Source organism: Microcaecilia unicolor, chromosome 8, assembly GCF_901765095.1.
Source record: "Microcaecilia unicolor chromosome 8, aMicUni1.1, whole genome shotgun sequence".
NCBI classification, from domain to species: Eukaryota; Metazoa; Chordata; class Amphibia; order Gymnophiona; family Siphonopidae; genus Microcaecilia; species Microcaecilia unicolor.
Genome location: NC_044038.1, coordinates 62,713,957 through 62,739,006, shown reverse-complemented (window position 1 = coordinate 62,739,006; position 25,050 = coordinate 62,713,957). Strand labels below are relative to the sequence as shown.

The 25,050-nt window shown below is 46.4% G+C and overlaps 1 protein-coding gene across 1 annotated transcript in view; it reads left to right on the top strand.

The window, feature by feature from the left end:
- Window positions 1-265: 265 nt before the first annotated feature.
- CREBBP (CREB binding protein) overlaps window positions 266-25,050 on the top strand; it is an 846,007-nt gene continuing 821,222 nt past the window's right edge. Inside the window, exon 1 of the mRNA XM_030211575.1 lies at window positions 266-679. Within this exon, the coding sequence (XP_030067435.1) occupies window positions 595-679 (85 nt within the window). The 5' untranslated portion in view covers window positions 266-594. The remainder of the gene's footprint in view (window positions 680-25,050) is intronic.

The window sequence follows — 25,050 nt, the reverse complement described above, 5'->3', positions numbered from 1 at the left end:
CCTGCGAGTGCAGGAAGAGGGAAATGACAAAATGTCCCCAGACTGAGTTATCCTCCGATTTGTTTTTTAAACATGCCTTTTTCTCCCAAAACGAGTTAGTTTATTAATTATCATTTTGGGTGGGTTATGTTAGTCCCGTGCTCATTCCCTCCTTTCGCCCTGGGCACTGTCTCTGGAGTTGGGGATTAATTTATTATTAGTGTTGTGGTTATTTGGTAGTGTTGAGGGCGGGGGGGTTGTGGGGCGGGGGAAGTGGGGCCCTTAGGGTTTGGGAGACCTTAGGGTGCTGGGTCCGTTCAAAATGTGGGTGTTGAATGTTGTGTTATTAGGGCGCAGCGGGGCGCTGTTGCCACTTCGTTGAGACCTACTTTTATTATTTTTTTATCATCATTTTGGTTTTTTTTTTTTTAATCTCTGCAATTTTGTATTGTGGCAGTGATAGAAAAAGAAAAATAAGTGGTGTGGGGGAAGGTTTGAGAAGAAAGGCCTCGCAATTTGGATTTTTTAAAAAACAAATCTTTGGTCAATTATTTATTATTTTTTTTACATTAAAATATACACAAGGAACATAATAAAGATTCTAAGAAGAATAAAATGGCTGAGAACTTGCTGGATGGACCGTCTAACCCGAAACGAGCAAAATTAAACTCGCCTGGATTCTCAGCTAGTGACAGTACAGGTAAGAGACCCGATGTTGGAATGCTGTCCTGGCCACGGGTTACAGAGCTAGTGCTATATGTGGGAATGAAGTGACAAAAACGATTTTTAAGGCGGTAATGTATGTAGGCACTTTTCCGAAAACATGCTAAATCAGTACAAATCTGAGAATCGCATCGGTTCATTTTTTTCTTTGGAAGGAAGACGAGAAAAATATAGATTATAAATAAAATCTGAATTTCCAGTAACCCACAGAACCGTGATAGAAGCATGGTTTAGAAAACTTTAAGTACTGATTTTAATTGTGTGTTTTGCACGTGCACATATAAACTAGATTCAAAGTGATTTTGTATTATAGATGCCCACGTTTTCTTTTAAATATATGCATAATCTAGCACTATGTCACAGGGATGCAGATATTATTGTGGTAATAATTTCAAGTACCATTGTCCAGTGTGGAAGTGCTGCTGTCACTCTTAAGATACTACCTGTAGAGATTAAAACCATAGGCCTTTTACATATGTTACTACTGTACAAAGATGCTCAGGTGTATTTTACATCATGTACAGATTTTTAAAAAATATGGTAGCAGTGTTAGCAGTAAATTTTGACTAGAGACCTTTTAGACATTCTATATGCTTGCATATGTTTCAAAATTGCCTCAGATATTCAGTTTTAACACTTGTTATATATGAAGTTTGGTATTGGCACCAAAACTGCAAGAAAATATATCTTGGAGTTTATTTGATAGTTTTTGGATAGTATTATCCTTTTCTCTCTTATGTTGTCATTTTGCTTTCCCATTTATATGACTTGAAACATACTTTTATCATTGCTGAATTGTCTTGGACAATGTATGTCAAAACTTGTATATAGTAAATGACTGTCCAGTATCTTTACTTACAAGCACCTGTTCATTCCTGAATGATGAATGAAGGTACTAATGGTCATTGTATTTTAACTCATAATGATATTTGGCAACAAAAATTACCATTTACTTTGCAATTATAAATCTAATAAGATAACATGGCAGTTTGTTGGAAGTCTGGATTCAAAGAACTTCACCTTCTTCTCTCCTTGAAACTTAGGCTGGTAGTGTAGGTAGATGGTATCTACTGAATAGAGTTAGCACCTGAAGCCATTCCACAAAACAAGTGTTGGCAGATGTTCTCTGTTTTACTTATCCATGGTTCAAACTTTCTGAATCTCTGAAAAATGAGAAAAAATTTCCTTTGTTTGACATTGACTAGATATGGTGAATCTTAGAAAGCAGTCCATCTTAGAAGTTCTACTCAGATCCAACAAAATGCAGCTTGTTTATATGTCATGCAGTTGAACTGCTGTTCAGACAAAGCTTAAACATCACCATATGATATAATTAAGTTGCCAAATGAATCGTAATCATTTTAAGTGGGTTTTCAAAGGTGCGGGAATTCATGACTTTTGGGGGGCAAAGAAATTTAGTTTTACTTAATTTTATTTGAAAATTTAGAGCAAAAGTCAGTTGGTGCTAGTAAAAGATCCCTTATATTTTTTACAGGATACTTTACTACCCATTATTGCACATTATCTACTATAGGGTCCAGTTTTGTGCGTTGGGCCCAGTGGCAAATAATGCATAACTGTTAGTAAATGACTCCTGTAGCGTGAAATTTGTTCTTGAAGAAAGGAAAAAAATATGTTCAGTCCATCACTCTTGCATAAAACATACTGGGTTGTGTGGAGATTAGTTTTAAAACAGTCCTTTTTCTTAGCGTGCATAGCAGATGTCTGTTTTGGAGTTTTGGAATACATAACTTCTGTTTGAACATATAGTTGAAGGGACAGTTGTATGTTTGTGGCTTTTCAACTAGTTGCCCTGAGCTTGCATTTTTGTGTCGAAGCTGTAATGTTCAGAAAATCAAATTGACTATTTAAGTTTCGCTTGTTTCTTTAGTTTTGTATCAAAGTTTATATTGTCCTGGTACTTGTTTTATATTTCAGCACTTTTTTTGAATTAAAATGTATAACCTCACACCTTGTTAAATTTATTGCTTGAATTCACTGTTCTGATTTTCATGCTCTGTATATCCTGATGGCTGCATGCAATTCTGTTGTCTGTAGTAGTTTTTTTTTTTTTTTTTTTAAATAACTGCATCTGTGAAGTAGAAGAATCTTTTAAAACGGGTTAAATGTTTTTTTTTTTTCATCAGGTATGCAACACAATTTGGAATAAAACGGTGATATTGCAGCAAATTTGTTTTGCATCAATCGGTGGTATCTGAAAAGTCTTTAATATTGCTGTTCTTATTAACAAGGACAGAAACATTTCTAGCTTAATGTAGTTTTATAAAACAGGAAAACAGTTTTACATCCCAAAGTATAAAATCAAAATAATGCCTTTCAAAAGTAAATATATTATGGAGCCCCTATGTAAAGGTTTTTTTTTTTTGTTTGTTTCTGTGGGCCAGATACTGAGCACATCAGACCCTGTGTGTTTGAAAAACAGTCGCAGGATACTGGGCTGCTATTAATATAGTTTCATACTCCTTTAAAAGTATAAATAGATTTACTATATAAATACTAAACTGGAATTTATTCCATGATCTAAGGATCAAGCTCATATCAGTTGATGGAATTAGTTCTTGTTGTAGGATAGGAGACAATGTTCTGTTGTGGATTAGGAATTGGTTATTGGACAGAAGAAGAGGGTAGGGTTAAATGGCTATTTCTCTTGGAGGAGGGTGAATAGTAGAGTGCCACAGGGATCTGTATTTGGACCGGTGCTGTTTAACATAATGATCAGGAAATCGGAATGACAAGCGAAGTGATTAAACTTGCAGATGAAAAACTATTCAGAGTTGTCGAAACACATGAGGACTGTGAAAAATTGCAGGAAGACCATAGGAAATTGGAAAACTGGGCATCCAAATGGCGGATGAAATTTAATGTGGACAAATGCAAAGTGATGTACATTGGGAAGAATAATCCAAATCAGAGTTGCCTGATGTTAGGGCCAACCTTAGGAGTTGGCACCTAAGAAAGAGATCTAGGTGTCATTATAGACAATGCGTTGAAATCTTCAGCCCAGTGTGTGGCAGAGACCAAAAAAGCAAACGGGATGTTAGGAGTTATTCGGAAAGGGATGGTAAATAAGACCAAGGATACTATAATGCCTCTCAACACTCCATGGTGTGACCTTACCTTGAACATTGCTTTCAATTCTGGTTGCCGTATTTCAAAAAAGATAGAGCCAAATTAGAAAAGGTTTAAAGAAGAGTGACCAAAATGATAAAGGAAATGGAACTCCTCTCGTATGACAAAAGTCTAAAGAGGTCAGGGTCTTCCGCTTGGAAAAGACGGCTGAGGAGAGATATGACTGAGGTCTATAAAATCCTGAGTGGTGTAGAACAGGTAAAAGTGAATCTTTTTTTTTTTTTTTTTTTTATTCTTTTAAAAAGTCCAAAGACTAGGGGACACTCAATGAAGTTACTTGGAAATATTTTGGAGTAGATATTTTTTCACTCAATAGTTAAGCTCTGGAATTCATTGCTACAGGATGTGATAACAGCGGTTAACGTATCTGGTAAAAAAAATGTTTGGACAAGTTCCTATAGGAAAAGTGCATAGTCTGCTATTGAGGTAGACGTGGGGAAGCCACTGCGTGCCCTGGGATTAGTAGCATGGAATGTTGCTACTATTTGGGTTTCTTCCAGGTACTTATGACCTGGATTGGTCACTGTTGGAAGCAGGATGCTGATCTAGATAGACTGTTGGTCTAACCCAGTATAGCTAGTCTTATGTTCTTGTAAGAAATATATTATTTCTAGTTCTAAAGGTGTTTCCCCAAGAGGAATTGGGTGATATGGCACAGCATTTCATGCTAAAATCCATATGATGGATCAAGTAAAATATCTTTTGTTTTGTTGATATATAAAATGCCAAGATGTTTTATATGCTACTTTTTTGTTTCCAAAGGAGAAGATTAAACTAGCAGTTTATTGAAGAAAAAAAAAACCCAAACTTTTTTTTGAGGGGGGGGGGGGGGGCTTATTAACCACTTTTTTTATCAAGAGATTTAATGTGGTACAGCTTGACACACAACTTACAATTTTAACAGTATAAACCATATCAAAATGACCAAATATAAGCCAGAATACCATTGAGGTAAACTTGGAAATGGCAAATTGAATCCTAGTGAGAGGACTAACATGAAACAGTATCAAAAATATAAACATTTAATAGCACTATAAAACAATCATAACAGGACTATGATAAATGTCAGAATATGAATGACATCATAATAGCATAGAAGAACATTCATATAACACACAATGTTAATAATAGTAGAAGTAGTTGTAGTAGTAGAAAGTGAAACACAAATTCAATACCTTAAAGGCCATTTTTTCCATTTTAATTTCAGAAAGAATGCTTAAATGTATAGTATTTATTAACGTATGCTGAAGGATTCAAAACATATTAGTTAATATCGTGCAACTTAGAGGGGATGAACTCCTGAGCTGTCTGAATTAGTATTTAGCCATTTTAATCAGTGTAATCTGGTTAATTAGTTGAATAACCATGAGGTAATTTTCTGTTGTTGACAAAGGTCAGTGATTTTAAAATTAGTTAAAAAAATATATTATGTAGGGTTTTTTTTTTACGTTGACATGTATGGATTTACTGTTGTACTGTAGAAGAGCAATATGTGTCAGATTTTTGAAGAAAATGGTTAAATTTGGAGAGTGATTCAATCACATGATGATGCTTTGAGCTTACACTTGGCAAGTAATGGAAAGTATTTGTAGTTAGCCAAATATCAACCTGAAATGTGTGTGTGGTGTCTTGTTGTTTTTTTTTTTTAAGAGGATATTTTGGGTAGGTGATCATTTTGAAAATTTAGGAAGAAAAAGTTGGGACATGCAGGGTAAAGAACCACTTTATATAAATGATTAGTTGTCATCCTCTCCGTTAGGGGTTATCGCATAAGTATTGCCATACTGGGACAGACCGAAGGTCCGTCAAGCCCAGCATCCTGTTTCCAACAGTAGCTAATCCAGGTCAAAAGTACCTGGCAAGATCACAAAACAGTACATATTATGCTGCTTATCCTAGAAATAACAAATTGGTCAGAAGTAGAGCATCTATTTAGAGTAATGCACGCCTCTGTAGTGATTATTCGTATATTCACAAATAATGGAGGGGGAATCTCATAAGTCTACAAAGCTGATTTCACTTCACTACTTGGTGAATCTTAGCTTGTGTGTGTGCTTATAATCATAGACTCACCTACCTCCTCCTGACTACAAATTCTATGTTTCTCGTGTCTTTTAACACACTTTCTTATCTCACTCTGAGGCAATCTTGATGGCTACACATCACTTATCTGTATCAGCCGGTGTGCCCTCTTTCCCCGACAAGTGCCTGTTTCGCTGGTAACGCTGTGTCACGGGGGAGTCATAGCACTGGACCTTCAATGATACAATATAAAACTGTATAAAATTCTGGGCCATACTTGTAACTAATACTCTATTATTAATCAACCCTGGGCTTACCGTTTCACCTTTCTCATGCCGACTTTATGCCATGAGACTCCCCCTCCATTATTCGTGAATATACGAATAATCACTACAGAGGCGTGCATTACTCTAAATAGATGCTCTACTTCTGACCAATTTGCTATTGTTGATATTATAGAGAAGATATCCTAGAAATAAGCAGTGGATTTTCCCCAAGTCTATTTTCAGTCATGAGCCATGACCAGGGCGTCTACCTCAAATGAAATTACCCTAGAAAACATAAGACATAAGTAACATAAGTATTGCCATACAGGGACAGACTGAAGGTCCATCAAGCCCAGCATCCTGTTTCCAACAGTGGTCGATCCAGGTTACAAGTACTTGGCAAGATCTCAGAACAGTACTATACGTTTTGTGCTGTTTATACTAGAAATAAGCTGTGGATTTTCCCGAAGTCCATCTTAATAATGGCTTATAGACTTTTCTTTTAGGAAGCTATCCAAACCTTTTTTTAAACTACGTTAAGCTAATTGCTTTTACTACATTCTCTGGCAATGAATTCCAGAGTTTAATTACATTTGCTTATTTCCGATCTGACGAAGAATATTTGAAAACTAATCAAAAAATGTATTACGTTAGTCCAATAAAAAAAGGTATATTTTCCTTTGTTTTATTTTTTTATTTCTATATATTACCTTTTAATGTTGAGTGAAGAAATATTTTCTCTGATTTGTTTTAAATTTACTACTTTGTAGCTTCATTGCATGCTCCCTAATCCTAGTATTTTTGGAAAGTGTAAACTTTGGAATTCGTTGCCAGAGAATGTAGTAAAAACAGTTAGCGGGCTTTAAAAAAAAAAGGTTTGGATGATGTGGATATTGAAACGCGTAAAACCATATCTACCCCAGAAAACATTCCAGAATTTAGTGCAATCCACGGTACTTACCCATGCTGATTACTGCAACAGTATTTTCTTAGGCTGCAAAGCCTATATCCTAAAAAAACTTCAGACCGCCCAAAATACAGCAGCAAGACTCATCTTTGGCAGATCACATTTTGAGAGTGCAACTCCTCTCCGTGCAAGACTGCACTGGCTCCCAATCAAAGAATGTATCAATATCAAAGCCCAGACTTTAATCCACAAGATAATACACGGAGAATCTCTGAACTATATGATAAATCTGGTCGATCTTCCAGCAAGAAACATGACTGTATCCTCACGAAAGTACCTCAACCTGCACTACCCCAGCTATAAAGGTCTCAAGTACAAAACTTATTATGGATCCAATTTCTCCTTCCTGGGCAGCCGTCTATGGAACGCTCTCCCTAGACCTATCCGAGCAATCCATGACCACCTACCATTCAGAAAAGCACTAAAAACCCATCTATTCAAACAAGCCTACCCAAAAGACCCAGATTAATCTCATGAACCCATCTACCTTACATATACTGAAGAGAAATCGACATTGACCCACATATACTGAAGAGAAAACGACATTGACCCAGAATCTATCTCCCACCTTACCCTCCTCTCTCTATCACCTGTCTCTACCTACCTACCCATCCATTTACTACCCATCCATCCTTCTATTATGTTATACTTAATTTCCTAGTTTACATAACAAAATTCTGTGTTACCTATTACTATGTGAGCCGCATTGAGCCTGCTTTTAGTGGGACAGTGTGGGATACAAATATAATAAAATAAATAGCTTCCTAAAAGAAAAGTCCATAAGCCATTATTAAAATAGATTTGGGAAAATCCACTGCTTATTTCTAGGATAAGCAGCATGAAATGTATTGTACCGTTTGGGGATCTTGCCAGGTACTTGTAATCTGGATTGGCCACTTTTGGAAAAAGGGTGCTGGGCTTGATGAGACGACTTCCCTATGAGCAGTGGTGTGCTGGAGCCGGCTCGCTCCGACTCGCAAGAGCCGCTTGTTAAATTTTGACAGCTCTTGCGAGCCGGTTGTTGTTCGGGGCGAGCCGGCTCCATTGCAGGAGGTAAGCATGGCAGGAGGGTGCCATGCTTACCTCCCCTCCCGCTCCCATCCATCTTTTTTAAATACCTCCTCGCCGTTAAAGCCCTACTGCCCAAGCTTTTCCTCCCTGTTTGCTGCAGTTCGCGTGAACTTCGTGCCCTTAGTCCCGCCTTCTGACGTATGACGCGGGAGGGGACGGTGGGGGCGAAGAGCAATTGCTGGGCATGTTTGGGAGTGGGAGGGGAGGGCAGGGGAGGGAGGAGATTCGCTGGACATGAGATGGGAGCGGGAGGGCAGGGGAGGGAGGAAAATCGCTGGACATGAGATGGGAGCGGGAGGGCAGGGGAGGGAGGAAATCGTTGGACATGGAGGGGAGGGCAGGGGAGGGAGGAGAATCGCTGGACATGGATGGGAGCGGGAGGGGAGAGCAGGGGAGGGAGGAGAATTGCTGGACATGGATGGGAGCGGGAGGGAAGGGAGGAGAATCGAGATGGGAGCCGGAGGGGAGGAAGGAGAATCGGACAGGGAGGGGAATCGCTGGACATGGATGGGAGCTGGAGGGAAGGGCAGGGGAGGGAGGAGAATCGCTGGGCATGGATGGGTAGAGGGGGGCAGGGAAGAGAAAACAATTGCTGGGCATGGATGGATAGAGGGCGGCAGAGGAGAGAAGGAGAGTTTCAGGACATGGATGGAGGGGAGGGAAGGGAGAGAGAAGAAATGCTGGACATGGAGGGACGATAGAGGAAGGAGATTAGATGAGGGAAAAGGAAGTGAGGAGAGAAACTGCACATGGATGGAGAAAATAGGCAGAAGCTGGATCCACTGTACAGTCAAGTCTGCGGAGGACCAGAAATGAAGAAGAAAGGAGGAAAGTAAAGAAATAAATGGAAAGGAAGCCCTGGAAACGGAGTCAAGGGAACAGACAGCAGCAGAATCAGATACTGGGCCAGCATGATCAGAGAAACAAAGTCACCAGACAACAAAGGTAGAAAAAATAATTTTATTTTCATTATAGTGTTTGGAGTATGTCCACTTTGAGAATCAGGTGCTGAACGTTAAAAGTTTATATTTATTTACTTATTTATGGCATTTTATCCCATATTAAACATGAATTAGATTGGAACCTGGGATCACTTAATTTTTTTTTCCTGAAGAGAGTAATGCATTGCCCCCCCCCCCCCCCCGGCTATAGCCAGCTCTGCAATTTGGAGGGGGGGGGGCGCAGTGGTGGACGGGGGGGGGGCGCAGAGGTGGACCGGGGAGAGAGCCTGTTGTTAAAAATTTACCAGCACACCACTGCCTATGAGAAAAGGCTAAATGTCTAGGGCTCTTCAGCTTGGAGAAACACAGCTGAGAGGAGATATGAGAGAGGTCTATAAACTGAGTGGAATGGGTAGACGTGAATCGCTTGTTTAATTTCATATTGAGTGAAGAAATATTTCCTCTGATTTGTTTTACATTTACTACTTTGTAGCTTCATTGTGTGCCCCCCTAGTCCTAGTATATTTGGAAAGAGTAAACAAGTGATTCATGTCTACCCTTTCCACTCATTAGTTTATAGACCTGTATCTTATCTCCCCTCAGCCGTCTTTTGTCCAAGCTGAAGAGCCCTAGCCGCTTTAGCCTTTCTTCATAGGTAAGTAATCTAATCCCTTTTATCATTTTCATTGCCCTTCTCTGTATCTTTTCTAATTCCACTATATCTTTTTTGAGGTGCGGTGACCAGAATTGCCCACATATTCAAGTTACGGTCGCACCACGGAGCGATACAAAGGCATTATGTCGTCCTCATTCCTTGTCATCAAGCAGATGAATCCATTACGAATGGGTTGTGTCCACCTACCAGCAAGAGGCAAGCTAGCTCCATCTGCCTCTCAGTATTTTCTATCTCCCAGCAGGGTTGGATGCAGCTTATTCAGGTCCTTCAGAAATCTGCCTGGGGTGGCTTCTGTGCTTTTGCCAGTTGTAGCAGGGGTGTTGTGGCTGGTGGTGCCCACTTTAAAGGCACATAGGTTCGCCCTTTCCCGGCCCCTGATGTGGATGCAGGCATATAGGTTTGCCCTATCCCTGCCTTTACCACACTCTTCTCTGTGTATGCAGGCACATTGGTTCGTCCTTTCCCACTCCCCTGAACCTCTGGAGTGCCTCTGTAGCTGTTGCCTCTAACTTTCCTCACAGCGTTAAAAAAAAAACACAACGCGACATGCTTTTTAGCGCTGCAATTCTGAGGCTTCCTTCTGTCTGTGCAGCGTGACCGGAGCTCTGGGACTCGGTCTGGTGAGGTAAGAGTATTGTAGCTCCTCCAGGGAGGGCCCGCGATCGGGACGTTTTTTGGCGTGAATCCGCCATTTTGAATTTTCTGCCGTTTTCGGCGATGGCTGTGGAGGTTGTTAAGCGCTGTTCACGTTGTGGCAAGTGCAGATCCGCAGCGGGGCTCTGTAAATCGTGCTCTTCAGACGTCAGAGCCGGCCCAGGCATGGCGAGCGATGTTTCTTCCCGTTCGGTGGAGCTGGCAGCGGGCGCCATCTTGGATGTGCCGCATGGCTCGACCACCGCAGGTGCAGAGGGGTCTGAGGCCGGAGGGGAGCCTCAGATGGAGGCTACCAGAGGAGCTGCTTACCCCGGATTGGAACCGGGAGGCCAGGTTGAGCCTTTCTCCCCTGAGTTTGTGTTGCTTTTACATAAAGCGTTCATGTTAAGAGCTCTGCCGCAGATGTCTGACTCTGCGTTGATACCTGGTTTCCCTCCAGTGATGACCGGCCCGGGATTGCCTTCAGGCGTTTTTTCCCCAGACAGCTGGCCGCAAGATAAGCGCAGAAGGGTCAATTCCCCTTCAGAAAGTGGCGCACCCCCCTTTTCCCCCCCACCGTGGTCAGGCTGTGGGGATTCTGAGGGGTCTGGCAGAACTTCATGGTAAGGAGAGCCAGAGGAAGGTGTAGGATTGCCACTAGATCCAGATGATGCCACTGCGGTTAGGATTTTCCACCCTGAGGAGCTGCCAGCGCTTATTTCAGATGCCCTGCAGGCCCTCTCTATTGAAGATCCTGTGATGGGCGAAGCCTCCTCTGGTAATCTGAGGATGGCAAGTACTATGAAGCCTGCTCGAGCCTTTCCTTTGCATGACTCCATCAAAGAGCTTATTTTGGCTCAGTTGCCAGGGCAATGGGGCACTTATAACCCAAGTGAGGAGCACTTGGCACGCTTGGCCGTGTCTAAAGTGGATGCCCTAGTCACGGCTGTGACAAAGAAGACTACCCTCCTAGTAGAGGGAGGGGTTGCCCTGAAGGACATGCAGGACCGGTGTCTGGAATCAGCAATGAAGCGGTCCTTTGAGATTTCAGGCCTAGCCTTACGGGCATCTGTGTGCAGTTGTTATGCTGCTCGAGCCTGCCTCGCTTGGTTGCAACAGGCAGTGGAACAGCCCGGAGATGGAGCGGAGCCCCTTGTGGAGGTGGTACCGCGGATGGAGTCGGCCTTGTCATTTTTGTCTGACGCCCTCTATGATCTGGTCAGAGCTTCGGCTAAACAGATGGCTGTGGCCGCTTGCCGCCTTCTATGGCTACGGCATTGGGCGGCTAACATGGCCTCTAAGCAAAGGTTGGTGAAGTTGCCCTTCCAGGGCCTTCTCCTATTTGTTGAGTTGGAGAAAATTGTCAAGGGCCTGGGGGATGCTAAACCCCAGCGCTTAGCTGACGATAGGCTGCGGCCTTCTTTCAAGGGTCAGGCGGTTTCCTCCTCTTCCAGACCTCGCTTCCCTGAAGCTCGAAGGTACCGCCTGGGGCGTTCTGCTGGGTTTACTTCACGTGCCCGCTTTCAGCAGAGGAACTCCTTTCGCTCGAACAAACGTTCTGCAGCGGCTGGCTCAAGGCCTGGAGTTCATGGGCGACCCTCTCAATGATGGTGCGCCGGCCCACTCCTCGATTCCTGCAGTTGGAGGACGTCTTTCCCTCTTTCTCGAGGAATGGGTCAAGATTTACCTCAGGTTTTGAACCTAGTCAGAGATGGCTACAGATTAGAATTCAATGCCCCGGTGAGAGACGTGTTTGTGGAGTCCTGATGCGGCTCTGCCGTCAAATGGGTAGTGGTAGAGGAGACCTTGCAAGGCTTGTTGCACCTCGAGGCGGTGGTCCCTGTGCCTCCCGCCGAGCTCGGCTACGGCCGTTACTCCATTTACTTTGTGGTGCCGCGAAAAGGAGGGTCTTTTCGGCCCATACTCGACTTAAAGGAAGTCAACAAGTCACTGAGTGTGTGAGGCATTTCCACATGGAAGCCCTGCGCTCCGTCATTGTGGCCGTACAGCCAGGAGAGTTTCTCACGTTTCTGGACCTGAAAGAAGCCTACTTGCACATTCCTATTTGGCCCCCACACCAACGGTTTATCCGGATTGTGGTGTTGGGAAAACATTTCCAGTTTCGGGCCTTGCCTTTTGGCCTCGCCACAGCTCCCCGAACCTTTTCCAAGGTAATGGTGGTAGTAGCTGCCTTTCTCAGGCGAGAGGGTATCCGCGTTCACCCGTACCTCGACGACTGGCTCATCAGAGCGGACTCTGCAGAAGAGAGTCATTATGTAACAGCCAGAGTGGTCTCAGTACTTCAATCTCTGGGCTGGGTCGTCAATATAGCCAAAAGTCACCTGACCCCCTCTCAATCTCTAGAGTATGTGGGGGTCCGGTTCGACACAGCCTCAGAGTTTGTCTTTCTACCCGAGCAAAGGCGGTGCAAGCTTCAGAACCAGGTCCGTCTGCTCCTGAGGATGCCTCGCCCGCGAGCTTGGGACATAATCCAGCTATTGGGGTCGATGACGGCTACCTTTGAAGTGGTGCCTTGGGCGAGAGCGCACCAGAGACCTCTGCAGTGTTCCCTGCTTCAACGATGGTCTCCAATTTCTCAGGATTACCAGTGCAGACTCAGGTGGCTCCCTGCGGCCCGACTCAGCATGGATTGGTGGCTCTCGGACATCATGCTGCGGCGAGGAATGCCGCTAGTGCTTTCCGATTGGTGCCTGGTGGTAACAGAAGCCAGCCTGAAGGGCTGGGGAGCGCATTGCCAGGGAAGGCATGTCCAGGGTCTCTGGACATCCGAGGAGTCGGAGTGGTCCATCAATCGCTTGGAGTTAAAAGCAATATTCCAGGAGCTTCTGGCCTTTCACACGACCCTGGAGGGACTGGCTGTCAGAGTTCTGTCGGACAACACGACAGCGGTGGCCTACAAAAATCGACAAGGCGGTACTCGGTGTCAAGCACTGGCCGCAGAGGCCGCTCAGATATGCTACTGGGCCGAGCTACATCTGCAGTTTCTGTCAGCAGCTCACATTGCAGGTCAGAGCAACGTGCAAGCCGATTATCTAAGCAGGCATCAGATCGACCCAGCAGAGTGGGAACTGGCAGACGAAGTGTTCCTTCAGATCTGTGCCAAATGGGGGACGCCCGTAGTGGATCTTATGGCATCAAGCGCAAATGCCAAAGTCCTGTGCTTTTACAGCAGACGGAGAGATCCTTGCTCGGCGGGGTTGGATACCTTGGCTCAACCCTGGCCTCAGGGCCTCCTGTATGTGTTCCCTCCTTGCCCCTTGATAGGGCGAGTACTCCTGCGGATTCGGCTACATCAAGGAGAGGTGGTTCTCATTGCCCCGAATTGGCCCAGGCGGCCGTGGTATGCGGACCTCCGGCGGATGCTGATAGAGGCTCCCCTTCCTTTGCCTCTGGTACCGAACCTGTTGTCACAGGGGCCGGTAACCATGGCGGACACCTGTCGCTTGGTCTTACGGGCATGGCTCTTGAGAGGGCGCAATTGAGAGACAAGGGCTATTCCAACAAGGTCATCTCCACTCTCCTTCAGGCCTGCAAGTGTTCCACTTCCGTTGCCTATGCCCGGATTTGGCGCCAGTTTGAGGCTTGGTGTGCTGCTAAATTGATTACACCCATGCGGGATTCTGTCTCGCCGATACTTGACTTTTTGCAGGATGGTTTACAAAAAGGCTTGGCCTATAATTCCCTGCGTGTTCAAGTGGCAGCCTTAGCATGTTTTTCGGGGGAAGGTGGCTGACCTCTCCCTGGCTGCTTGTCCGGATGTGGCACGGTTTCTTAGAGGGGTGCTTCGGCTCCGTCCTCCCGTGCGGACTTTATGTCCGGCCTGGAACCTGGGGTTAGTTTTAAAGGCCCTTCAGTGTTCGCCCTTCTAGCCGCTTAGGCGAGCTTCAGAGAAGGATGTGACCCTAAACACGGTCTTTTTGGTGGCCATTACTTCGACGAGACGGGTGTCTGAGCTCCAGGTGCTGTCCTGTCGAGACCCATTTCTGCAATTCTCAGAGTCCGGAGTAATGGTACGTACTGTGCCTTCCTTCCTGCCTAAGGTGATTTCAGCGTTTCACCTAAACCAGTCTATTTTCCTGCCCTCCTTTTTCTAAAGAGGAGTTTCCAGAATCTTTTGGGCAGTTGCACCTTCTAGATGTGGGAAGGGCTCTGTTGCAATATCTGCACGTCAAATGCTTTCAGGACCTCTGATCACCTTTTTGTTTTGTTGTCAGGTCCTCGCAGAGGGTGTCCAGCGTCTAAAGCTACTCTGGCTCGTTGGCTCAAAGAAGCTATTTTTTTCAGCCTATCTGTCTGGCCGGCCTCCGCCTGAAGCCTTTAAGTTACATTCCACAAGAGCGATTTCCTCTTCTTGGGCTGAAACTGGAGCACTCTCTCTTCAAGAGATATGCAGTGCAGCGACATGGGCATCTGAGCTCTCATTTGCCCGACATTACAGGCTGGATGTGGCTGCCAGGAGGGATGCGCATTTTGGAGCACAAGTGCTAGGGCCTAGTTTAGCACAGAGAGGGGTTGAGTGGCTGTTTGCAGCTTGTGAGGTACACCTGGTGGTGCCAGGTCCCTCCCGGTCTCCCCCTACCTTTCCTCTGTCGTCCGGGGCTGTTGGCCTGATCGGGTGTTTCCTTTCTCTCCTGACTAAAAGAAAAAAAAAATGGGAAGAGACTTTGTTTTTGTTTAATCATACGGAGGAACTAGACGTTCTGCTGAGTCAGTTTTGGAGCAGGCGAACTAGACGTTCTGCCGAGTCAGTTTTGGAGCAGGCGTTTGTGGAGCTCCTCAACAGCTCGTCTGCCTGCTGCCACTCGCAAACTCCCTTCCAGAACCAGCAGTGCCCCGACTTGGACTGTTGAAGGGAACTGTACCGAAAGCACTGGCAGGAGGTGCTAAGCATTCTCCCATAGTTGAGCCTGGTGCTGTCCGTACTGAGAGAAAACGTCAAAGGCGAGAAAAGCCCTACGCGTCGGGCCTGTGCAGGGGGAGGCACTGCTTGCAAAATATGTATACCTGTCATGCACACATCCTCGTGAAAAATAAAATTGGCCATTTTGTCAGAGAATATTATCGGGGGCTTTTTTGTTAGGTTTTTTTTTTTTTGATCAGGGCTATTTTGTCTCTGGGCTATTTTGACCTGGTACCATACAGGCACTGCATGCATGTAAAAAAAAAAAAAAAAAAATCAAATATGAATGACGGGGGTTAGAGGAATAGAATGTGCAATCAGCTACAAAGCACTTTTAAAAACGTAAGTGTCGGTCTCGGGTAATGAGAAATGTATTGTTTAAAAAAGTGGCAATGACCCAAAACATGATCCTTAGCCAGCTCTGTCTGTCCATATAGAATATGAAAGCATAAAAGGAAAAAAACGGCAGTACAGAACAGCTTCCATAATTTACATAAGAAACAATTTAAGAAAATGTCCTGGCATTTCTCTCCAGGAAAGGGATCTAGGTGTCATTGTTGATGATATGTTGAAACCCACTGCTCACTATGCGGCGGGTAAGAAAGCAAATGAAGAGGCTACAGGTCTCTCCTAGGACTGCACCTGAAACTAGAGTTGAAACATTATGCTTGGGCTGAAGAAGAAGCAGCCAGTTGGGATGTAACGCAGCCACAATAAAACTGAGGAAACATAAAGATGATTTTTTTTAAGCTTTAATTCCAGTGGCATTTCTGATAATGTTTAACATTGGTTTAATGAATTATTTTTATTAATAAGTTACTAGGTCAAAATGAAAGAGAGGCTCTCAGAATCTTGGCATCAACCATGTGGAGCCCATAGGGTTCCCTGTTGTCACCCATCCTGTTTAATGTTTGTGACCCAGATGGATTTTGTTTTTTCTTCTCTGGGTGTAAAATACTACTTTTATGCTGCTGATATGCTTTTTTAAATTCCAGTTGAGAATGGGTTGAGTGATAGTTCATCAGTGGTTGTGTTTTGTATCTCTGTCTCTAAAATTAATTATTGCAGTCTTATCAATGGATTTAAATTGAACGCCAATAAGACTAAACTGCACTGGTTAGATAGAAATACTGAATTCCTTAGCATCCCTCTGGACCGGTCCAGGGAGTGACTGATGGGTTATGCACTTCCTCCAGCAGGTGGAGACTGAGAACTTTGAATCTAGAAAGCCTATAAAGGCTCTGGCCACATAGCCCTAGACTCAGTATTCTCAGTCTGCAGCAGGTGGAAGGAGGTAAGAGCCCTTTTAGCAGAGGATTTTTTATTCGTCGTTCCCTTCTGTGCCCAGAGTATTTTGGCTTGGTGGGACTGAGTGCAGTGCACACTCTAGTCAGCCCTGAGGTGCTACACTCGGAGGCTCCGGGTCCCTCCCTCAACTTTCCCCCAGCCAGCGGTGCCATTTGTTCGGCAGGCTGGGGAGGGCTCCCTCTCTCCAGCGGGAGAGTAGTTCAGCCTAGGGAGAAGGCAGCCGAAAAGGGGGGGGGGAAAAAAAAAAAAAAAAAAAGACATCCCACATGCAAACGGCAGAGCAGCTCTCAGGAACTGCGGTAAATTTTGGTCTCTATCTCCCTTGTTGTCTCGGGTGGGCGGAGGCTTGCATGCTTGGTTTTTAAAACCAGCGGGACCACGCCTTCCTGATTTTATATCTATTTCTGATTAGTCTTTCTTTAAAGGTCATCAGAATGTCAAAGGCTCTTGGTGTCATTGTGGACACCACTCTTTTTTTTCAACCAAGTAAATTATATTACACACTAGTAAAAAAGGCCCGTTTCCAAGAAAATGAAACGGGCCTTAGCAAGGTTTTTGTCGATTCTCCTGTCTCCCCGCCCCTGGCACCGCACCCCCCTTCCACCCCCACCCAGGTCGTTGCTGGCGGCCACCCACCCAACAGACCTGCCGAAACAAGAAGAGATGATTTTAAGAAGCAAGACGGCACCGCAGGCAGCCAGCAGGCATTGGCTGTACACTCTGAAGCCGCTCCTCCTCTCGCCTGTGACGTCAGTGCGCTCCTCCGGGTTCCCCAGCAGGGGCATTGACGTCAGGCAGAGGAGGCGCGGCTTCAGAGTGTACAGCCAATGCCTGCTGTGCCGTGTTGGTTCTTAAAATCATCTGTTTATGTTTCGGCAGGTCTGTTGGGTGGGTGGGTGTTCGGAGAGGGTGGAGCGGCGGCAGCGACGTCATGGGTGGGTGTGGAAGGGGGGATGCAGTGGCTGCGGAGTCATCGTGGGGGGGGTGGAGCGGTGACTGCCTGGGGGGCGTGGCTGCAGGGGCGGGGAGAGAGGAGAATTGCGGGGTGGCTGGAGGGGGAGTAGGACACTTGTGCAGGTCTGTTGGGTGGGTGGGCGGGCGGTGGGAGGGGGGATCGGCACTGGGTGTTGTAACCTGAGGGGGGGCATTTTTGCAGGTTGTTTTTTTTTTGTTTGTTTTTGTTTTTGTATCGGACGTAGGGAGGGTAGCGGCAGTGAGGAGGGGGGTGAGATGGGATTTGCTCAGTTTCAGTGCTCCGCCCTCAACGCCATCACGTTGTGATGTGAGGGCGGGGCCAACACTCATGGGCAAATTTGGGTTTCAACACCATGCAAGTTAGAACGTTTGGAGTTGTGGAGGCTTCATAGAACGTTGGGGTTGTGAATTATGTCTGGATGGGGCGTGGCTGAGGGCGTCTCCATGAGTGAGAGTGAGTGGTGCTGACAACCTAGCCTACCAACAGTACAGGGCTTCAGTGTTTCCCTGCCACAGAGTGAGCTTCAGAACGTTGGAGGTGAGAATTATGTATATAGAAGTTTGTATTTTTCAAACTTTGTCAGCTATGTCGAATATGTCATTTTTTTCATGCTCATTATTTTGCTTCCTTGGTGCAGGCTATTTATTAGTTCATTTTGACTATTGTAATATTTTATATTTATCCATTAATGTTAAACTTAATTCAGAATTACAGATCTTGCAAAATATTGCAGCCAAATTGGTATTGAGAATTAAGATTGGATAGTGCATCTTCAGCTCTCCCTTCATTCTCCGAGGACAAGCAGGCTGCTTGTTCTCACTGATGGGTGACGTCCACGGCAGCCCCCTCCAATCGGAATCTTCACTAGCAAAGGCCTTTGCTAGCCCTCGTGCGCCGATGCGCACCGCGCATGTGCGGCCGTCTTCCCGCCCGAACCGGCTCGTGTTCGTCAGTCTTCTTTTGTCCGCGCTCGGGACGGTCGTGTTTTGCCGCCGTTTTGTGCCCCTCAAGTTGACCTCGCGCGTCTTCGTGATTTTCGCTAAAAAAAAAAAAGGACCTTTACGGTCTTTACCCCTTTCCCGTGCTTTCAGCTTTTGCCCTGCGCAAGTTTCCTTTCGCTTTCGGGACCGGCCTTTTTGGCCTCTGTACGGGTTTTTTCTCCCTTCTTTTTGGTGCCTTCCGTCATCATCATCGAATTTTGATTTCGCTGGCGTGATTTTTCCGCCCATGTCATCGAAGTCTTCCAGCGGCTTCAAGAAGTGCACCCAGTGCGCCCGGGTAATCTCGCTCACTGATAGGCACGCGTCGTGTCTTCAGTGTCTCGGGGCTGGGCACCGCCCACAGGCCTGTAGTCTTTGCGCTGTTTTGAAAAAGCGGACAGGTAGCGAGATTGGCCCAGTGGAACGCGTTGTTCTCGGGCTCTTCGACGACAACAGCACAGGACGCACCGAGCGCATCGGCATCGACAGCATCGAAGTCATCGACCTCGGCATCGACTGCATCGAGGATCCGACCTCCTGCATCGTCGGTACCGAGGCATCGAAACGCTGCGTCGACGTCGGTGGTACCGAGGCCTCCGCTATTGCTGATGTCGTCAGACGGTGGTGCTTCGTCTGGAGTGCATGTGAGGGCTGTCCATTCCCCTGCTGGTGGCGGTGAGCCTTCGGGTGGGTCTCCTCCTACCCTGAGGGCTCCTGCGGTACACCCCCCCCGAGACCGACCTTCTTCGACCTTGGCCCCGAGGAAGCGAGGGTTGGATTCTATGTCCTCGTCAGTACCGGGAAGCTCCGGTGACATGCTTTGCTTGAAGAAGTCAAAGAAGCATCGTCACCGGTCTCCTTCCCGTCTCGGTACCGAGAGCTCTGGGTCGCCGAGGCAGTCGGCACCCAGTAGGCATCGGCACCGGGAGGACCGCTCACCCTCTGTTCAGGAGGTGTCGATGCGCTCCCCGTTGGACAGCCCGGAACCGCCTCCACGCCCGGAACAGACTCTGACCTCGACACCTGCATCGGCTTCCCAGACTTTCTCCACAGCCGCTCTGCACGAGAGTCTCCGGGCCGTTCTTCCAGAGATTCTGGGAGAGCTGTTGCGCCCTTCTCCGGTACCGGGGGTGCTTGCGCCACTGGTACCGTCGAGTGAGGCGACGGCGGGCCCCTTGCCCAAGGTGAGGTTCGCCGGTGCTGGCGAGAGTCCACCTCTCGACGCTCCTAACGTGGCCGTGTTTCCACAGAGTCGAGTCAGGCACAGCTTCAGACACAGGTTTGTGAACTTGTGTCTGATACCGATGGTGAGGCCTCGTGGGAGGAGGAGGACATCAGATATTTCTCTGACGAGGAGTCTGATGGCCTTCCTTCTGATCCCACTCCCTCTCCTGAAAGGCAGCTTTCTCCTCCCGAGAGTCTGTCTTTCGCGGCCTTTGTCCGGGAGATGTCTACGGCCATCCCCTTCCCTTGGTTGTGGAGGATGAGCCCAGGGCTGAAATGTTTGAGCTCTTGGACTATCCTTCTCCACCTAAGGAAGCGTCCACAGTACCCATGCATCATGTCCTAAAAAAGACATTGCTGGCGAACTGGACCAAGCCTCTAACTAATCCCCACATTCCCAAGAAGATCGAATCCCAGTATCGGATCCATGGGGACCCAGAGCTGATGTGCACTCAGTTGCCTCACGACTCTGGTGTGGTGGATCTGGCCCTAAAGAAGGCTAAGAGTTCTAGAGAGCATGCTTCGGCGCCCCCGGGCAAAGACTCAGAACCTTAGACTCCTTTGGGAGGAAGGCCTATTATTCCTCTATGCTCGTGGCCAAAATCCAGTCTTACCCGCTCTATACGAGCATCCATATGCGGAACAATGTGCGGCAGTTGGCGGGCTTGGTGGACAAGCTCCCTCCTGAGCAAGCCAAGCCGTTTCAGGAGGTGGTCAGGCAGCTGAAGGCGTGCAGAAAATTCCTGGCCAGAGGGGTATATGATACCTTTGATGTTGCGTCCAGGGCCGCTGCTCAAGGTGTGGTGATGCGCAGACTCTCATGGCTGCGTGCCTCCGACCTGGAGAATAGGATCCAGCAGCGGATTGCGAACTCTCCTTGCTGAGCGGACAACATTTTTGGAGAAAAAGTTGAACAGGTGGTAGAACAGCTCCACCAGCGGGATACCGCTTTCGACAAGTTCTCCCGCCGGCAGCCTTCAGCATCTATCTCTTCAGGTAGACGTTTTTATGGGGGCAGGAGGGCTGTTCCCTACTCTTCTGGTAAGCGTAGGTACAATCCTCCCTCTCGACAGCCTGCGGCCCAGGCTAAGCCCCAGCGCGCTCGCTCTCGTCAGCAGCGTGCGGCTCAGCAAGGCCCCACGGCTCCCCAGCAAAAGCAGGGAACGAGCTTTTGACTGGCTCCAGCAGAGCATAGCCGACATCAACGTGTCCGTGCCGGGCGATCTGCCGGTCGGGGGGAGGTTGAAAGTTTTTCACCAAAGGTGGCCTCTTACAACCTCCGACCGGTGGGTTCTTCAAATAGTCCGGCACGGATACATCCTCAATTTGGCCTCGAAGCCTCCAAATTGCCCACGAGGAGCTCAGTCCTACAGCTTCCAGCACAAGCAGGTACTTGCAGAGGAACTCTCCGCCCTTCTCAGCGCCAATGCGGTCGGAGGTACTTCCTTGTGGAAAAGAAAACAGGGGGGATGCGTCCCATCCTAGACCTAAGGGCCCTGAACAAATATCTGGTCAAGGAAAAGTTCAGATGCTTTCCCTGGGCACCCTTCTTCCCATGATTCAGGAAAACGATTGGCTATGCTCTCTGGACTTGAAGGACGCCTACACGCACATCCCGATACTGCCAGCTCACAGGCAGTATCTGCGATTTCAGCTGGGCACACGTCATTTCCAGTACTGTGTGTTTACCCTTTGGGCTCGCCTCTGCGCCCAGAGTGTTCACGAAGTGCCTGGCTGTAGTAGCAGCGGCGCTTCGCAGGCTGGGAGTGCACGTGTTCCCCTATCTCGACGATTGGCTGGTGAAGAACACATCCGAGGCAGGAGCTCTACAGTCCATGCAGATGACTATTCGCCTCCTGGAGCTACTGGGGTTTGTGATAAATTATCCAAAGTCCCACCTTCTCCCAGTACAAAGACTCAAATTCATAGGAGCTCTGCTGGATTGTCGGACGGCTCGTGCCTATCTCCCAGAGACGAGAGTCAACAACTTGTTGTCCCTCGTCTCTCGGGTGCGAGCGTCCCAGCAGATCACAGCTCGGCAGATGTTGAGATTGCTGGGCCACATGGCCTCCACAGTTCATGTGACTCTCATGGCCCGTCTTCACATGCGATCTGCTCAATGGACCCTAGCTTCCCAGTGGTTTCAGGCTGCTGGGGATCTAGAGGACGTGATCCACCTGTCCACGAGTTTTCTTAAATCCCTGCAGTGGTGGAAGATTTGGTCCAATTTGACTTTGGGACGTCCTTTCCAAATTCCTCAGGCCGTAGATCCTCGCTCCTGTCCTACACAGACCCTGCTTGAATACCTTCTGCACTTTTCTGAGTCTGGTCTCAAGACCAACTCTGTAAGGGTTCACCTTAGCGCAATCAGTGCATACCATTACCGTGTGGAAGGTAAGCCAATCTCAGGACAGCCTTTAGTTGTTCGCTTCATGAGAGGTTTGCTATTGTCAAAGCCCCCTGTCAAGCTTCCTACAGTGTCATGGGATCTCAATGTCGTTCTCACCCAGCTGATGAAACCTCCTTTTGAGCCACTGAATTCCTGCCATCTGAAGTACTTGACCTGGAAGGTCATTTTCTTGGTGGCAGTTACTTCAGCTCGTAGAGTCAGTGAGCTTCAGGCCCTGGTAGCCCAGGCCCCTTACACCAAATTTCATCATAACAGAGTAGTCCTCCGCACTCACCCTAAGTTCTTGCCAAAGGTAGTGTCGGAGTTCCATTTGAACCAGTCAATTGTCTTGCCAACATTCTTTCCCCGTCCTCATTCCTGCCCTGCTGAACGTCAGCTGCACACATTGGACTGCAAAAGAGCATTGGCCTTCTATCTGGAGTGGACACAGCCCAACAGACAGTCCGCCCAATTGTTTGTTTCTTTTGATCCCAACAGGATGGGAGTGGCTGTGGGGAAACGCACCATATCCAATTGGCTAGCAGATTGCATTTCCTTCACTTACGCCCAGGCTGGGCTGGCTCTGGAGGGTCATGTCACGGCTCATAATGTTAGAGCCATGGCAGCGTCAGTGGCCCACTTGAAGTCAGCCACTATTGAAGAGATTTGCAAAGCTGCGACGTGGTCATCTGTCCACACATTCACATCTCATTACTGCCTGCAGCAGGATACCCGACGCGACCCCCCCTAGGCCCATGTTTATTCTGTTCCAGGCTACACTCTCAGTTAGTTGGATAAGTTGTTAGGTCAATCTCAGTTATGTCCTCGCCGTTGTGAGGCCCAATTGACCATGTTTGTTGTTTTGAGTGAGCCTAGGGACTAGGGATACCCCATCAGTGAGAACAAGCAGCCTGCTTGTCCTCGGAGAAAGTGAATGCTACATACCTGTAGAAGGTATTCTCCGAGGACAGCAGGCTGATTATTCTCACAAACCCGCCCGCCTCCCCTTTGGAGTTGTGTCTTCCCTTGTCTTTGTCTTGCTACATACGGGACTGACAAACACGAGCCGGTTTGGGCGGGAAGACGGCTGCGCGCGAGGGCTAGCAAAGGCCTTTGCTAGTGAAGATTCCGATTGGAGGGGACTGCCGTGGATGTCACCCATTAGTGAGAACAATCAGCCTGCTGTCCTCGGAGAATACCTTCTACAGGTATGTAGCATTCGCTTTGTCTTCCATTCCAAGGTTGTGTTTTGTTTAAATTGTCCTGTATAATATTCAAAATGTTTAGTTTTGTTCCTGCTTATGTTCTTGGGGTTTTTTTTTTTTCATTTCCTACAGTTGTTTTGTTAGAACTAGGGATCCATTTTGCTTGTTGCTGCCTTCTTTCTTAGGAGTCAGATACAAGCGTTATTTTGAGGCTTCTTTCATTTATCAAGCTCCTCATTTTTGGTCATCTCTTCCGTTAGAACTATGCTCTTTGGATTCTTATTACTCTTTTTGCAAAAATCAAACTTTTAAGACATTTTGGGTTAATTTTGTGTTATCATTCTTTACCTGCTTTGTGGGAGTTAGTGAAATGAAAGAGCTATATTAATTTTACTTCATGTAAAACAAAATGTACATCAATAGCTACGGTTCCATTTTCAAACTGGATTTGTCGCACACAATATTACAGCAATCACATTTTACCCCATCATGCCAGTCACCGGGGTAGTTTCTCCCAGTGGGTTAGTTTTACGCATACCATGACAGGAATGAACCTCAAGCCAGTGCAGGTGGACGGTGACAGTCACTGTGTGAAAGTATGCATGTGGCGGCGCATAAACATCCTATGTTAGACATTAAGATGTGCAAAGGATAATACTTAGGGTATCTTTTTCTTCAATAAATATCTGATGGCCAAGATACATACCCCTGTGGGTTGTCCATTAGTACCCCATCATCTGACTTGGGGCTTGACAAATACTAGGTCCATGTTGCCATGACACCTGAAATTTTTCTGTCCCTGACTTGGCTGACACCTAAGATGGGTAAGGTACCACTGTTCTTTACTTTGCAGCATTTAATGTTTCGCCTCACCATAATCCCGAAGCAAATTACAAATGTAAAATACATAACAAATCATCATATGTTAGCTAAAATCACATTACACAGCTTCAAAGAAACATTTCCTATAAAACTAAACCTTTAAACTTTTTTTTTTTGTTTTTTTTAAATCAAGCATAGCAAAGTATCTGATGTAATTCTAAAGGTAGTTCATTCCACAGTTTGGGCCCTAGGAGTAGAGGAGTAGCTTAGTGGTTAGTGCAGCACACTTTGATTCTGGAGACTGGATTTGATTCCCACTGCAGCTCCTTGTGACTCTGGTCATGAAACTTAACCCTCCATTGCCCCAGATACCAATAAGTACCTGTATATATTACGTAAACCGTTTTGAATATAGTTGCAAAAACCACAGAAAAGCGGTATATCAAGTCCCATTCCACTTCCCAAAAGCTCCTTTGTAAGTAGACTGTAATTTAATATTGGAAGCGTATTTTCAAAGCACTTAAGCTTACAAAGTTAAATAGAATCCTATGGAACTTTATAAGTCTAAGTGCTTTGAAAATGAGCCCCTTGGTTCTCACCAAGAGACCTTGAAAAGCTGACTTAAGATTTGTAGTTTTGATTATGTTGCTGCAGTAAGTCAGATAAATATATTGGACTCTCTGACTGCAAGGCATTAAATACTAAACACATTATCTTGAAATGGATATGCTGTTCGATAGGTAACCAGTGTAGGTCAGCTAAGAGTGGTGACACACTAACTGGAGCCTTTTAAGTTG